Source organism: Ciona robusta, chromosome 9 (assembly GCF_009617815.1).
Source record: "Ciona robusta chromosome 9, ASM961781v2".
In the NCBI taxonomy this organism is placed as follows: domain Eukaryota; kingdom Metazoa; phylum Chordata; class Ascidiacea; order Phlebobranchia; family Cionidae; genus Ciona; species Ciona robusta.
In genome coordinates, this window is record NC_143243.1 from 6069032 (window position 1) to 6084798 (window position 15767).

Genomic DNA, 15767 nt, shown 5'->3' on the forward strand with positions numbered 1-15767 from the left:
AATTTTGTTGTTGACGCGACGTTAAATTGTTACAGGAATCCCCAAATCAACAGAAACGTACAAAACGACAGGATTTGCGTTTTACCAGACCCAATTAATTTTGCATTTTTTCACATATTCGTGTTGGTAATCTTTATGCAAAAGTTTGTTTTTAATTTTTTAATTTTAAAATTAATGTCTCGAATTAGGGGAATATATTTATCGTTACGGGATTTCCCCGCAACTTTGTTTACCTTTTTAACATTATGGAACGGGAAGCTTTCTCAATTTGGAAAGACAGCTTTAAGGATAGATTTATTAAATTATCACTTTCTCAAAGACTTGATGTGGCCAAGCTCTTTCTAAAACTATGTGAAGTAAAGGAATTGACTTACTTGATAACGGAAATGGATGGTTTATTGGTGCGGAATTTTACCAGGTAACGAACATGTCTGGTGAGTGGAATTTACCTGAACTATAACGACATATGTGGCATTATAATATGATATATTAAAAATCCAGACTTTTACCAACTGAAGTAGTGAATGAGATATTAAGTTACCTAGATCCAACCTCAATGCTCAACTGCTGCCAAGTTCAAAGATCGTGGAATGAAGATATAACTCGGTCTTGTGATTTGTGGAAAAAATCATGCATTGACATTGGATGTAAAGTTTTAAAAGTCAGTGGTGTTTTTAAGTCCTTATCACCAACCCAACCGGTTTATATTTTACAATAATTATATTTTTTGCTTCTGCATTTAGAAATGCCAGCTTTATTAGGCTGTGTCCACTATTTTTGTATGTGTAGATAAACAAACAAATAAATAAATTGTTAAGTTTTCCCATATTTTTCTATTACAGACAGATGTTGGAGTAAACAGTGGAAAATTCTGGAGGGAAAAATTTGTCCATGGTTCCAAATGTTTTCACAAACTAAAATCTCATCAGTTTCATGACACACTTGAGTTATGTGGTCACAAACAAAGAGTTTATTGCTTACAGTATGATGGAAACGACAAATTATATTCCGGTAACTACTACCATATGATCTAGCTTAAATGGAATATAGTTATGAATTTAATATGTAACAGGATCTGGAGATGGACAGATATGCATCTGGAATATTAATTCTGGAAGTTTATTCAAAACTTTTACTGTAGAACCATGTTCTGACATTGTATTGGCCACATCTCTCCTGTATGTAGGTACGCTTATTCATTTAATTTGTACTGTATGGATTTTCTCCTAAATACCAATAAATTCTCTTATTGATAAGAAATTTAGTTTTTTACAGTGTAAATGTTAATCAAAACTACTCAAACTAGGTTCTTTTACATGTATTATATCCTCCTGGAACATTGAGAATGGAGGGCATTGTAAAAGTTATAGAGGCCACACAGGTGCTGTGTTCAGTTTGGCATTAAATGAAGCACATGATTTACTTCTAAGTGGATCTACAGACCAAACAGCAAGGCTGTGGAAGATTTCTACATGTGAAACACTTCATGTGTTTCATGGACATGATTGTTGGGTGAAAAAGGTTAACAATGTTTCTTCACCAATATCTATATTATGCTTTAAATTTAGTACACTGCTTTGTGTCAATGCCAACATTTTAAATAATCTTATTACGGGGGTAACTTTTAAATAATCTTATTACGGGTCATTTGAAAGCTTGTCGTTTTAGGTTTTACTCTTTACAACAACATTCTACAACAAAGATTTTATGCATGGTGAAATAATGGCTGTTACAATGGGAGAAATAGATATTAGGATATGGAAGTCAGATTCAGATAACTGCTTGGCCAAGCTTCATGATCTCCACCCAAATAAAACTGAGAAATCACAAAATATATTAATTAATAACACAAGTCTTTTCTGCTCTTGCCAAGGTGATGTCTTAGAATGGAGTATAATTGATTATACTCTTACCAGGTATTACATTTTCTTTTATAATTTAATATTTCTTTTTTATACATTTAAAGTTGTGGTGTGTATAGTTGTGTTATGTGTCAGTATCATGGTTCATTCACTTGGTTCTTGGTACCTATTCTTTCATACTGCAATCTTACCAACAATATTACCTCTTATACGACTAAAAAATTGTGTATAGAAAATTTCCCTTGAGTTCTGAAAAATCGTTTTGTGTCAACATTGGACGAGTCTTCCTAGTTGAATGTGACTTTAACGGAGAAATGAAGTTGGCGTTACGAAATCGTCGGTTACATCGCAACTCTATTTGCTACACAGACACTAAAGACGTAGTCTCATTGCTCAAGATGAAGGGATTCGATAAAATAGGAAATACTAATAACATTGTATTAAGTGGGTTCAGTTTTATGGACGGATTTGAATGCGACCTGTCGCCGAAAGAACAATGTTTAGTCGCTGCTGTGCTGAAAAATCATAACATAGTTATTTTTAAATTAAAAATATAGTACGAGATACCAACTATATTGTACTACCACAATATTAGCGTTAGGTATAGTATATTTGGCATATCAATTACTTTTTGTGCACTAGTATTGTAGCGATTAAGTGCTGCACCCCCAATAGTATCTACCCGATCTGTTACACTTGCCAAGTAATAAATGATCTCTATGAGCGATTGCTCAGTCAAGCTTATCGAAAATGTTTTGTCAAAAACATGAAAGTTGATTTTTGCGAAGAAGTTTAACAAACTACATGGCACAATTATTGGATACTATTCGCGACGATTTACTGTTGACAAAGGTATTTTGAAGTTGTTTTCGTGCCATCAGTTAATGATTTACATTATGTATTTAATACAAATAATGTAAGGCATATCGTCATTTAAAGTTGTAAACATTTTATTTTAAATCCAGGGCTGGCAGCAAGCTGTTGCATTTCACTGTAAAGAAGTAAAGTTACCGTTTATAGTTGCAAAAGAACGAGAGGATTCACCAAATATTGTTGTTGTTCCCTGCAAGCATAACGAATACAGTGCACATTTGAAGTAAGCGAAATTGTGTTGCAGTATTTGCTTCCTAACTTTTTTGGCAATAACGTTAAAATGAATTAATTTTGAGATGTTTTCATGAAACTTGTATAACTTTTTTTTAATCTATGCCTTTGTGTTTATTCATATTGCAAATTAAAGCTGTAAAGTTTATAGCGTTGTGTTACCCACTTTAACAGTAATGTAATAATCAGTTAAATCAATGGTTTAACTTCATTTACACCATTTATTTCGATAAAGGTTCAGATCTGTCTTAAAATCATCACTGCTCTCTGATCTTAGTGAATATGAACGTTCTAGGATTCTGCTGGCTCTTGTATGTATTGAATAGTGTATTGGCGTTATTCAGATTAAACCTTTAATCTTTCATTTAAAAATTGTGCAATAATCTTCCTAATAAAAGGTTTTTTTTTTAATTGGGTGAAAACAGCTGTTAAGTCAGATTTTTTTAGAAAAGGTAATAAAAAAGTGTGGACAATTTATTACACTGACTATTTTAACAAGCTAACACAGGATTTTTAAACTTTTGTGATCTGCAAAGCCCAACTTTAGTTTCTAACTGATGGCCGAACACATTAATTTATTCCACTATATTCGTTAAATTAATTAAAGAAGCTATATAAAAATGCCCCAATTAAATAAGCAGTAAAATAGGACTCAGTTAAGAAGTTAGCCTAAAAAAATTTTCTACTTTAATCTAAATCTAGTTGAATCTTATATATGATTTAATAATAAACTTGAGTTATGTTTTAATAGGTTGGGCAGTCCTTCGTCATAGTTTATCACTGGTTGTCCATGGAATAAATTCAATTTGATGCAGAAATGTGATATCTCTTCACATTTGTTAATGAAGGATTTTCTTCTCTCTGATTGCAAAGAAAGCTGTCAGACATGCTTCAGATTGTATTGAAAAGGAATATGTCTGTTTAGTGCCAATAACTAATTCTGCATTTAAAAACATCAACTCATTATTGTTTTACTTGAATTTGAACCTTTTTCTCTGTAAGAATCCACCTGTATGGTGCCAGGAGTAAAAAAGGTGTTATTGAAACGTCATGTTGCAATCTACAAGGGTTTACTTTAATTCTAATTCTTAGTTTTTCCGCTTAGATCTGCCCAAATGGGGCTGGGTTTAGAAATATTTTAGTGTAATGTGAATGCAGAGTGGCTGAAATAATTTTGGACTCTGCTGCTTGAGCGTTCATCATGTCGAAAGCCCCAGAAGACACCGAAGACTTAAAGGAAGAGAAAAAATCAAAGAGAAGAGAGAAAACTCTTATTCAAACTAAGGTATTCAGTTAAATATATGTTTATTATATGTTTCAAATATTGGTGATATCCAGTATTAAGCTCATAAGATTTTTGGTTTTGTGATATTCTACACAAGAATAAGATAAAAATGTGCCCATATACGTTGCTCTCTATTATATCTTTGTGGTCTGTGGGTACAGACAAATAACACTATTGTGTCATACATAATTGGAAATCAAAGTCTGGGTATGTAACTATAACCTGTAAGCTCTGTTCTATAAAGGGTACAACCGTACAATATACTAGACTATCCAACAAATTGCCCCTGTTTTTGACTTCCATGTTGGATGTTATTCTCATGTAATTTTATACCAATAGGTTGTAATGCGACGTCTGCCACCTGGTTTAACTGAGGAACAATTTAAAGAATTGATCGGGACGTTACCTCCGCATGATTACTTTCGCTTTGTTTCTGGTGACCGAACGTAAGTAAACAATTCATATAGATATAATTAAGTATATATATATATATAATATAAATATCTACTTACCTTTTTTTTTATAAATTTATGAAACTTTATAAAATGCAATTGATTTTGCAAATTAGTCATATTTTAAACTTATTAATTGCAACATGCATGCCTAGTATCATTAGTTGCCTGTGCTACTTATGCTTGGTTTGTACAAAGAATGAGCTCTGTTGATTTGATACGTGTTAGTAATAAGTTATTTCCAACTGCATTTTTTAGGTTTCAGTTTGTTATAACTTTGCATTCTCTTGTTTTAAGCACTATGGCTAGAAGTAGATATAATATTTCTTCTGTTTTTGTCCTTTTAGACATATCAAAGTAATCTAGGTCTGATTTCCCAATCTAGGTCTGATTTCTCCTTAGCTGAATGAGTAGGATTAATAAAAATAGGAATTTCAACTTGCAGGTTGGTTCCGAACAATTTCTGCCGAGCCTACATCAACTTTATAAACACTGATGACATTTTTAAATTTAGAGATCGGTTTGATGGCCATGAGTTTGAGTTTAAAAATGGTATGTCTTTTGAACTAATGATCAGGTTTATTAACAGTTATGTGTTGTGCTATTAATACTTTTCCTAACAAGAAAAACTACAACCTATTTTGGTTTTTCAACATGTAGAAATAGGTAACAGAATACACGTTTTGGTAACAGATTCTGTACAAAAAATAAGATTCTTCTGTATCAGAAATATCTTTTGATAAAAAACTCACAAAAGCACTGTTTTTTTATATTTTTTTTATATATTGTTAATATTATTCCTTGTAAAAACATTGTATTTTGGATGCCAAGATCGTAAACAAATAAATATGCTTAGGTACAAAACATCCGTGTGTGGTTGAGTTCGCACCTTTCCAAAAAATTCCCAGAAAAAATCGTAAAAAGGAAGATCTGAAAGTAGACACTATAGAACAGGGTAAGGTTGCTTGTTAATGTTTAATTTGTGGTATTTGAACTACACACAATGCAGTGTTACGGCAACAGACCATAATAAAGTCAGAAACATTTGACATGCCACTGCCTCTGTTCCTTGCTGTAGGTGTGTAGGACCTCACCCATATACAATAAAATAAAACCCAAAGTGTATAAATGAGTGACACCCAAGTAGTTCTTAAAGGACACTTTTGTATTCCTGTCAACAAAATACACTCCTCATAACATGTTTATGTTTTCAGACCCTGATTACCAGAAGTTTCTGGAAACACTGGATGAAGAAGAGGAAAAAGAAATCCTGGATGTCGAGAAGTATCTTGATGAGTTGGAGCTACGGGAGAAAAAGAATCACAAAATGGTTGAAACTCCTCTTACTGCTTTTATTAAACAGAAAAGAGATGAAAGAAAGGTATGGTAACAATCTTTGGGCTTATTACGTTTTTTTAATTGTCAGTTAGGAGTCTATAAATTAATCAATTTTTTTAGAAAGTTCGAGATGAACGTCGGAAAGCTGATCTAGAGAGAAGAAAGAAAAAAGAGGAGGAGAGAAAAAAAAGGAGAGATGTGGAAAAGAAGAAGAAGATAGAAGCGGAAAAGATTAAGCGGAAGAAGGAGGTACAACAAAATATTCCAATGAAAAGCATTTGGTTTTGGAGTCAATTAAATATAGATGTTATTGCATTTTTAGGCAAATCTTAAAGAAAATGGGAAAAAAACATTGGGTGAGACGAGACCGGATCCTCCGACACAGAATGACCCAGATGCCCAATCTTCAAGTAGAAACCATGAAGATACAGGAGAGAAGTTAAAGGTTTGGAACTTGTGTTTTCGTATTGGTGTAAACTGAGTAGTTGTTTAATTGTATTTTGTTACCCTTTTTATAATTTAATGTTTGGTTTTAGAAAAAAATTGACGAAACATTTTCATATTTTATAGATTCTTCAAAAAGATGGACCAAATGATAAAATAACCAAATCTAAAGTAAGAACCATAACCGTTAAATCGTATGTTTGTTGTGTATTAGTATTAATCAAAATACGATCTACTCTTACTTGTTACAGAGAAAGACTTCAGCGCTTAAGTCCAAAGAAAAGGTACGCTAGTACTCTAGAACCTAGTATTTATTACAGACAGTGAAGTGTCAGATTTTGAGGTGTAACATAGGTAAAACAACGAGCGAGAACAATTAGTCAGTTTAATGTTTCACAGGCAAAAGGTGCAAGCGTTTCAGGACTGTTTTCGCACCTTTATTTAGAACAGCAGTGGAGTGAGGAGACAGAGATTGAATGGCCGAATCTGAATGAGGTTATACCGATAAATTTGTTCAGTTTAAAATACTTTCACTTTTGCCACAGTGAAAAGTTTAGGTTAACAGAGCTGCTTATGTTAGACTGTGTTTTCTGCTTTCCTTGTTTCTATAATCATGCTAAGCTTGGTGTTTTAATTTGCCGCTAATACCAGGCTGGTGATATAAATCCAAGCAAAGAATTTGGAAAGGGACCAAAACCTAAAGGACCAACAACAAAAGAGTTTTACCATAAAAAGTGGAAAGAAGAAGATGTGAAAAAGAAGAGAGTCAAAGCAAGTGATCAAACTGAACGTCCTGAGGAAAAATTCAAACCGAAGGTAACATTTGCATAGGCATTACGTGTCTGAGCTTTTCTTACGTGACCTTGTCGGCAGAAACCCGACCTGGAGATATATCGGCCAAGTTCGCCCGGAGGGCGAGGTGGTGGTTACAGAGCCAGCGCTGGTAGCGGTAGAGGATCAAGGCCACAAAAGTACAGCGAGCAGCGAAATCGCGCCGCTAAAAAAAGCGAGACCGAAAAGTGACGTAGCTTTGGCAGAGGGCCGTTTATCTATTGTTACGTCATAGTGGGAGGCGATTGTGAGCGTACATCTACAACAACGGGGTGAAGAAGACGTCTTGGTGAAAATCATCCATCAGTTTAATCTATTGAATTTCATCGAAAAGTTTCTCTAATTTTGTTCCAGCGTTTGATGCAGGATGTGTAATCGTTAGCATACTCACTTGGTTTTGGCATTGTTTGTGTTAATCTGTTACCAGACGGTCTTATCGTTATGATAAACATTAAAAGATATTACCAAGTAGTTTCTGAATTTCAGTCAATTCTGATTGCTTTAGTACTGGTTTTGCAGTCTACTGTGTATCCATCGTTCTATACTGTTTCTCTAATTACAAAATAGAAATGCGTTCGTTCAGTTTTCGGACGCGTGGTACTGTATCAAATTACTTGCGAATTATTTTTTCTAAATGGATACCGACATATACCGCATAAACATGCAGGTCAAAGCGTCAGTATAATTATAGTAATCTTTTAAAGAGAATCATATGGCATAATCCTGTAGCTGTGTGGCAAGTCAGTTGCTTCTCTTTAAGTTCGGATTTGGCAGTCGGCACCATCAACTGTCAATCGTATGTTCTTAATGCGGAAGCGAGTTTAATTTAAGATAGGAGAACAAAGCGAGAAGTAAAACCTCACGTCCCTATATACCAGATTAAAGTTTTCTTCGATTGATTCTTACTTCGATTGCCTCTTTGTTAGTTGGGTATTTTCACTTCTTTGAGTGTTTCGTACGTGCAGCCGTTTTAGCGTCATTGTAGAATAAATAGGGAAATCGATAGCGGTAAGAGTGTTTTGTATAAGGTATTTTAACACGATGAAAATGTATATTGCACTAGCCGATCCCCTGCCCTTGCAAACATTTACTCTCTATTTGTTTGCCGCGCCGTGTCAGGAAAAACCAGACAACACTGACAACGCATCAACCACACGCGCAGAATAGCTTAAAACGGTTAGAACTTCACGGAAGTACTTTAGAATTCTTAGTAGTGTGAATGTATACAGAAACGGGGTGAATATTAAATAGTAAAACAGAACTAATGTTTTTTTGATTACTGCAGATTTTTCGCGCAATATTTTAACTGCTTAGATGTAAAAGTATAAATCTGCTGTAGCAACAATGCTTGTAAATAGGTGAAGGGAGCATAAAACTACAGTAAAGCAATAAATAGCTCCAACATGAGCAAAGAACACATGGATAAAATACCAGTGATACCCATTAAAGCAGGAAGCCTTGAAAAAACCAGAACAAGTTCAACTGTAACTGTTTTTTTCGAGGGGGCAGTGCGCAGGAAAACGCTTGCATTGGTCTTTGTGTTCATTTTGCAAGTTCCGGTACTGTATTATCTTTATACAACTGAGGTAAACTGTGTTTTAGTGTAAATATTCTGTTAAGCTATACAAAAATAATATTTTAGGGCTTCTGTTGCGTCAAGCCTTTGTACATATTAGTGCTATTAAATAATGTTTTAAACCTAAAAAAATCTGTGTAATATTGCCAATAATTCTTACATAGTTACATTATTTACAATTACCTGTTATAACTTGTCCTGCTGGTAACCGATTCGTTTAAAATGATTTACCCATGTTGTCACGAATCTTGCGTTTAATCATGGTTTTAAAATTTAAACATTATAGATTTGGAGAAAATAGAATGACACCATGGGTCAATTAACCTGCTACTATAATGTGTAGATTGTTCATATAGGGTATTAAAATCAAATGTATGTTACACATCATTGGCGTAGAGTTTTGCAATTGCGTGGGAGTGTGGCAAACACGCAAACACAATTTAATTCGGATGTATCTTAACGCAATAGTAAGACCTTCTACGTGACAGGAACACTTATCGCAATGTAACGTGGTTTAATTTGCAAGTGTAATACCGCTTAATATTTTAATACTCTGGAATTTAATATTTACTCCGTCAGCTACGTAACAAATCGTATAATGTTAACGTAAGTTACCTATTCCTGCAGTTCTGACGTAACAAACAGCTTTAATTTATCATAAATCCTGCATTTATGCGGGCAAGAAACATTCGTAGTGACGTAACATAACTAGCTATTTCGTAATAACTTACGGTATTTGATTGCGCAATAATAGGAATTGTGACGAATGCGTATTGTGTAAGCAATATAAACCATGATTTTAACATGTGTATGTTCGGGGATTACTTACAAAACACAGGCATTTTTAAACCGTAAATTCCTGTTAATTTCAAAAGAGGAAGTTGGTTGCCATAAACTTTGGTTGGTGATTGCCGATTAGTTTTACAGTTCTTTAAACTAGCTTTTGTTAATAATTTGTATGCTGACCGAACACAGTTTGAGAAGTATGGTATATGAAACTGGGCCGTATTTATATCAGGAGAGCTTTTTTTATATCGGCAAAAATCGTTTTTACCCGCAAATATTGAGTACTGACAGTTTGTGTCTGTTGCAAGTTGAAATCGTCGCGGTAATCTGGCTTTAATCATAAAAAACGAAACTAGATTGACACGTTTTCAATTAAGTTTGTGCGCTGCGATCAACACCGCACGAGGAATCGTTTGCTTATAGCCAAAAAAACACTGTCAGTGGGCAGCGGAAGAAAGTTCGTTAAAATATAAGTGAAAAACTAAAACTCCACTGTGCGAAAGCACTTTTAACACGTTTTTAACATTCTAAAAAAAAGGCGTAAGCAGAACGCATGCGTCTATGATTTACGAAACTGCCAGAAAAATTTAAATACGAATCAGTATCGGTCGTACTTTTGTTTTTTTTACATGCCTGCCGCACATCAGCAACTCGCAATCAAGTAAACCAAACATTGCTATAATAAATACTCCCATAAGCATACATATTATGCGATTGTCTGGTCTAGCACACGTAATAATGCTAGTTAATCCACGATTCCTTTGTTTCTGATTGATCAATCAGGGAGGTGTAAAATGGGCGTGATTTGACGCATATTTACAAACAATACGATGTTATGTTGTAATAATCACGATGGCGCAAATATAAGTCAAATTTTAACACATTTCTTTACGAATTATTCTGTTGATTGTCATCGTCGAGACATTATACGCGCGTGCGGTATTCCTACATTAAACAGGAGTAGTGAATTCGTAAATTGGCAGGAGTGCGTCGCACTCCCGCACGCCCGTACTCTACGCCAGTGTTACACATGCATACCCTGCATACCCATGTTAGGTGCCTATAAATGTGATGAGATCTAACTGGACCATTACATTATTTTTATTATTTCAAAACATTATATTACACAATTGACAAACAATATAGTGAGTAGCATCCATCATCAAAATTAACAAAACAGTAAATATTAGTATAGTATATGGTATTTGGACTATATAGTGTGAGATATCTGATGTGGTTTAGAAACTTTGGCCTGCTGCCTAGATTTACTTCCTTCCTGCTAATTGATGATTGAATAGCCTACCACATGACGGATATGGGTATTGTCATTTGTCATTATATTTGCTGTGGAAAAAAATCATAGTAATTCAATTAAACATTACTTTTACTTTATGTTAGGTATCAGCTTATGTCAACATGAAGCAAGATATCAAAAGTACAAGTTCAGTGTCTTCAATTTCGAAACTGTGCGCAAACGGAACTTGTACTAACACCAAAAACTTGATTAAGTTACGTAAATGGGCTCAACGGTATCCAGCACGTAGCTCTTTACGTCATATTGTTGATAGTGTTGAACTAAGAACAACTGCTGCACCAAGTACAACTCCTACACCAAAAAAAGACAATTTATCGAATATGACCAAACCTGAGCAATTACAAAATGAAACAATTTCGCCTGTGGAAATGACAACAATACCTTCTACAACAACATCTACAGTTTTAGGTTCAACAACAACAGAACCAACAACAACAACAACAATATCAACAACAACAACAACAACAGGAGCAACAACAACCACTGTCCCTGATAAACCAGCAGAAGCTGGAGAAGAAGCTATTTTGCCAGATTGTCCTGAAACCCCTCCAGACTTACAGGTTTGTGAAGTTCTTAATGTAGAATACTTGGAAAGGGAGTTGTGTTGTTAATGGTTAGTAGTAGACTAGTAGTTATATTTATAAAAGCATGGATTTTATATCTTTTTGCTTATGTATGAAAAGGCATGAATTTTATATTTAAAATAAGAATTGTTTTACATCACTTAATCATGTGGCATTCAACATTTGTAGCTTGAATGTAATGTAAATATGTGGCGATGTAAATGGAGAACTAGACAGACACAGTTTAAAATCTAAATATTTACTTTTTAACTTCTGAATATATATATTTAATTATTTTTTAATTGCCATTAAAAGATGTAGTGAAGGTTTATAATAGGTATGTGTATTTGAACGAGGAAAGGAACATGAACAATTGTTCGAAAATTATAATGGGTATATTCCATGTTATCTTAGTACCAGGTTCTCATATTTGAGAAAACAATGACTGTTAAGTGTGTGTGTTGAACTATTGTATAAACAATTAATCACAACAAGTTTGACTGGTTCGTTAGAGGACCAACCACAGTAAAATTGATTTTTCCCAGTTTTCACCCAATCAGTCTATGCTTATTTTACGCTGTGAGATTTTTATATCTGTTGACACAGAGACTAGCCATTTACCAATTCCTAGTATCTTATTGATCCAACTACCAAATATTGATCCATAAACCATGTGGATACATAACAGGGAAATATAGATGTGTCTTTTGCCCACACTGCACCAGAAATATCCAAACTAGAAGCGGATAACCCACTGGTTAAAGATGGCGGTCACTACAAGCCCCCTTACTGTAAAGCCTTATGTAAAGTGAGTATTAATTCAATGTAATAAATTGCATGCATTTGGTAAAAGTTTCTGATTTTTATCCAAGTTTATAACAATAAAAAAAGTTTTTATAGGTCTAAACCTATTTAAATTCCTGTTAAACCATTTTTAATGTACAAACTCTTACAAACTAGGTTGCCATAGTTATTCCTTATCGGGACAGAGAAGAACATTTGCGGTATTTCCTCGAGTACATGCATCCCACCCTACAACGTCAACAACTTGATTACGCCATCTATGTTGTTAATCAGGTCAGCTTATTCTATTATACTTACAATTCAATGCACAGCAGTTCATGAAATAAGTCATGTCCATTGCATATACAGTGTGACTCATAGGTGCCAAACCTGATGTGATAGAGTTGGCGGACCTCCCATTAAGTTTCTGCACTGCATCACATTTAAGCATTATTTTATTAGAGCATTGTTTCCTCAATTTGAGCGTTTCCATTAATACACAAATTCTAATTTTAGGTTAGTATTCCTTTTAAAAAAATATGTGTAAACATAAGATAAAATCGGATTGTGATTTAATCCACCCACAGGCTGGTACTGGTAAATTTAATCGTGCCAAGCTGATGAATGTTGGTTATGCTGAGTCAATCAAAGATCATGATTTTCAATGTTTTGCTTTCCATGATGTGGACTTGGTGCTTGAGAATGACAAGAGTATATACTCTTGCCCCTCAAGTCCTCGCCACCTGTCAGCTGGGGTGGACAAGTTTAATTACCAACTGCCCTACTCTGCCATATTTGGTAAGTTGTATAGTAGCGTCAGAGGAAGACGGGCACCTTTAGTGCATTATGTCCAAATATCCCAATCGTGTTTTAAACACTCAACAACCGTCCATGAAAGTTGTGAGGATACGGTTTTATATTTCTTTGAATGTTCTCTGTTTGCTACCAAATGGGAAGAGAAAATATAATGAAAGGTGTCCCATCTTTCCCCACTCTACTATATGTATAAGCCCTGGTCAAGAATAAAAGCCCATGCACTACAGTACATAAAGGCTAATAAGTCTGGCTTAGTTTTGTGTAAATGCCTGTTTAGGTGTGCAAATCATAGAAATAATTAACATGTCAGGGTAAAGGCAGCTTTTGGTTAGGTTTACTTAGACATGATAGAGACCCCTATTTAAGTTAAATTTTATATCTCAGGTTCAGTTTAACCGCAAAATATATGTGTTGTCACAATTTCAAAGAGTTTACATTTTGTTTAATTAAGGAGCATTTGCTCCACAAATTAACTACTTTGCTACTTATGTGATAATCATTAATTCCACATGTGATAATCATTTGTACCATAGCCTGTCTGGCAATTTATTCAACCTGTTATTTACAGTGCAATAGCAGAAGGTATAGATGGCTTTATAAGATAAGTCCGCATTAAAACATAGCAAATAGTTTGTGGCACCAACGACAGGCAAAGTTACCATAAAGGTAAAGAATATATAACCTTCCTTAAGTCAAACGGTAAGAAGAAAGTCGTTGGTGTCTTCCAAAACACGTATGTACTTAAACAATACCATTATACCGTACCTGTGTGTGCCCAGTAGTTAATATAAATATCTCTTGGCTGACTGAGTATACGGTTCAGGTGGCGTGACTGAGCTGACAAAGGAACAATTCCAAAAAGTGAACGGTTACTCTAATTCATTCTGGGGTTGGGGTGGAGAAGACGACGATATGTTTAACCGTGTCAAGTTTTCTGGCATGAATATTATTCGTTACCCTATGGATATCTCAAGGTATCAGTTTCATATTGATCCAAAGCTAAACGAAAGATACAGACAAACTTTTTGTTCTCCTAACCCGTAATGGTTCGCTTATACAGAAGCAACGTTCCGCGCCAGTTAACTTGAGCGTCCCAGTTATTTACAACCCCCTTGTTTTGTTCTCCCATAACAAAGTAACCAATTCAAAACTCTTTGCGCTCGAAAGCTGCCCACGAATTCTTTGATCCAGTGTCACTGTTGGAGGGCATGAATATTTAATAAAGCCAGTACCACGTCTGGCGAAATTAACGGCTCTAATCCAAAATACGTTTCCCGACCAGGTATAAGATGATTACTCATCAAAGAGAGAAGGGAAACGAACCAAACCCAAAACGCTTCGACCAAATACGCAGGACTAAAGACACGATGGCAAACGATGGTCTAAACACACTTGAATACAAGGTTTGTAACGTATAATGTGAAAGCGTTGCTCTTTGGAACGACTTTTTACGTTTAACATAGGTTGTTTTTGGTTAAGGCATTTTTCATCGGCTGACAAAACCTGTGTATCCGTTAAACATGTGCGCAAAACCGTAAATTATTTGTACAGTTTTCGCAGCGTTCTAGCCCAGTCAAGCGTTTAAACCTGCTTTGCCTAGGTCGTATCAAAGCAGAAGAACAAGCTTTATACCAATGTAACGGTTGACATTATGGCGCCAGCAAGGTAACAAACGGGTGAAGAGTATTAGGGACAGTAAAGATCAAGATCTGTTCGAATCGACATGAAATAGACGAAGCTCGTCAAACAGAAGAGACTTCATAAAAACAATTTAGTTTTAATTCTGCAACTTGCTTCAATTTTAATGCTCCAATATTGCGCGTTTGTTTTGAGTATCTGTTTTTTTTTAATATTATTATTCTAATCCTTTGTAGCTGGCGTGAGTTTTCACGACTTCTTTCGCTTGTTTCAAAGTATATACAATTTAAAAGTGTAGCAACATATTACCTTTGCACTACATAGCTTATATGTCGGTGTATGTGGGTTTCTGTCCCGGCTGTAAGTTTGCTTATCTATATCTGAAAGGACGAGACTTTTACCAGCTTGTAAACTTCTGCATTTAGTTCTCATGATTATAAGATCGTGCGCGGCACTGTGCTGGTGCGAAAAAAACTTCTATACAATATATTGGTGAAACATCTTTCATAAATATACTGGTCAAAAACGAAGACTTTTTACTTTAACCGTGAAGTATTTAAAAACCTTGTCAAGTAATAGTTGCAGTTTTTACAAGGTGTTTAGTGTGGCAGCTTGGCCATTGAGGTATGTACATAAAACCACCGACACAGTTGGTGTACAGTAGAACCGGTCCCTGTTTTAATTAGCGTTGGTTTCTTACCCGAAGAGGAGTTTGAATTGCTTTTGGCACGTCATAATGGATCGTACGTCATCCTATATATATTTTAACCTGTTAAACATTTATGCAAGTGGCTACTTAATAATATTACATGCATTAGCAAAATCCCGATTGTCCGCGTTAAACATTCGTTTCATACCAAACCGCTACTTTTTTCGTGAATAGTTTTGTACAGTCGATATATAGGAAGATGGGACACCTTTTTATTCTATTTTCTCGTACATTTTGGTAGTAAACAAACACATTTAAGGAATTA

At 34.8% G+C, this 15767-nt stretch overlaps 3 protein-coding genes across 10 annotated transcripts; all 3 read left to right on the plus strand.

Annotated features, from left to right (window-relative positions):
* Window positions 1–108: 108 nt before the first annotated feature.
* Window positions 109–2219, plus strand: LOC149731647 (F-box/WD repeat-containing protein 2-like). Of its 7 annotated transcripts, XM_089884561.1 has the most exons (7): window positions 126–418; window positions 502–661; window positions 843–1011; window positions 1073–1186; window positions 1307–1521; window positions 1874–1916; window positions 2095–2219. In XM_089884561.1, exons 1-6 carry the CDS (start codon window positions 246–248, stop codon window positions 1883–1885), a joined length of 843 nt encoding a protein of 280 aa, XP_089740687.1. In that variant the 5' UTR covers window positions 126–245; the 3' UTR covers window positions 1886–1916; window positions 2095–2219. The 7 variants fall into 7 exon arrangements, 5 of the variants coding, with proteins under 5 accessions (XP_089740686.1, XP_089740689.1, XP_089740690.1 ...); XM_089884560.1 differs by having other exon boundaries at window positions 109–418; window positions 1669–2219; XR_016385678.1 differs by lacking the exon at window positions 2095–2219 and having other exon boundaries at window positions 125–418; window positions 1073–1182.
* A 243-nt stretch (window positions 2220–2462) lies between these two features.
* On the plus strand, window positions 2463–7787 carry LOC149731648 (uncharacterized). 2 transcript variants are annotated; one of them, XM_089884553.1, is made up of 15 exons: window positions 2463–2714; window positions 2828–2958; window positions 3202–3277; window positions 3718–4251; window positions 4591–4697; window positions 5149–5255; window positions 5560–5658; window positions 5918–6084; window positions 6162–6290; window positions 6364–6486; window positions 6612–6656; window positions 6737–6769; window positions 6885–6980; window positions 7137–7301; window positions 7359–7787. In XM_089884553.1, the coding sequence occupies exons 4-15, from the start codon at window positions 4168–4170 to the stop codon at window positions 7506–7508; spliced, it is 1305 nt and encodes a 434-aa protein (XP_089740679.1). In that variant the 5' UTR covers window positions 2463–2714; window positions 2828–2958; window positions 3202–3277; window positions 3718–4167; the 3' UTR covers window positions 7509–7787. The 2 variants fall into 2 exon arrangements, with proteins under 2 accessions (XP_089740679.1, XP_089740681.1); XM_089884555.1 differs by lacking the exons at window positions 6737–6769; window positions 6885–6980 and having other exon boundaries at window positions 2485–2714.
* Window positions 7788–8562: 775 nt separating this feature from the next.
* On the plus strand, window positions 8563–15338 carry LOC149731649 (beta-1,4-galactosyltransferase 4-like). The gene is made up of 8 exons (XM_089884548.1): window positions 8563–8902; window positions 11077–11553; window positions 12245–12364; window positions 12517–12633; window positions 12927–13137; window positions 13979–14129; window positions 14438–14558; window positions 14756–15338. The coding sequence occupies exons 1-8, from the start codon at window positions 8720–8722 to the stop codon at window positions 14822–14824; spliced, it is 1449 nt and encodes a 482-aa protein (XP_089740674.1). The 5' UTR covers window positions 8563–8719; the 3' UTR covers window positions 14825–15338.
* Window positions 15339–15767: the final 429 nt, after the last annotated feature.

What these genes read in the sequence shown, in the direction of transcription:
- LOC149731647 (XM_089884560.1), top strand. Translation starts at nt 246, where the DNA reads ATGGAACGGGAAGCTTTCTCAATTTGGAAAGACAGCTTTAAGGATAGA. An exon ending in CACATCTCTCCTGTATGTAG is followed by an intron (nt 1,187 to 1,306) that starts GTACGCTTATTC and finishes TACTCAAACTAG; the next exon opens with GTTCTTTTACATGTATTATA. An exon ending in ATGATTGTTGGGTGAAAAAG is followed by an intron (nt 1,522 to 1,668) that starts GTTAACAATGTT and finishes TTGTCGTTTTAG; the next exon opens with GTTTTACTCTTTACAACAAC.
- LOC149731648 (XM_089884553.1), top strand. Translation starts at nt 4,168, where the DNA reads ATGTCGAAAGCCCCAGAAGACACCGAAGACTTAAAGGAAGAGAAAAAA. An exon ending in AAACTCTTATTCAAACTAAG is followed by an intron (nt 4,252 to 4,590) that starts GTATTCAGTTAA and finishes TTATACCAATAG; the next exon opens with GTTGTAATGCGACGTCTGCC. An exon ending in TTTGTTTCTGGTGACCGAAC is followed by an intron (nt 4,698 to 5,148) that starts GTAAGTAAACAA and finishes TTCAACTTGCAG; the next exon opens with GTTGGTTCCGAACAATTTCT.
- LOC149731649 (XM_089884548.1), top strand. Translation starts at nt 8,720, where the DNA reads ATGAGCAAAGAACACATGGATAAAATACCAGTGATACCCATTAAAGCA. An exon ending in ATTATCTTTATACAACTGAG is followed by an intron (nt 8,903 to 11,076) that starts GTAAACTGTGTT and finishes ACTTTATGTTAG; the next exon opens with GTATCAGCTTATGTCAACAT. An exon ending in GCCCTACTCTGCCATATTTG is followed by an intron (nt 13,138 to 13,978) that starts GTAAGTTGTATA and finishes TATACGGTTCAG; the next exon opens with GTGGCGTGACTGAGCTGACA.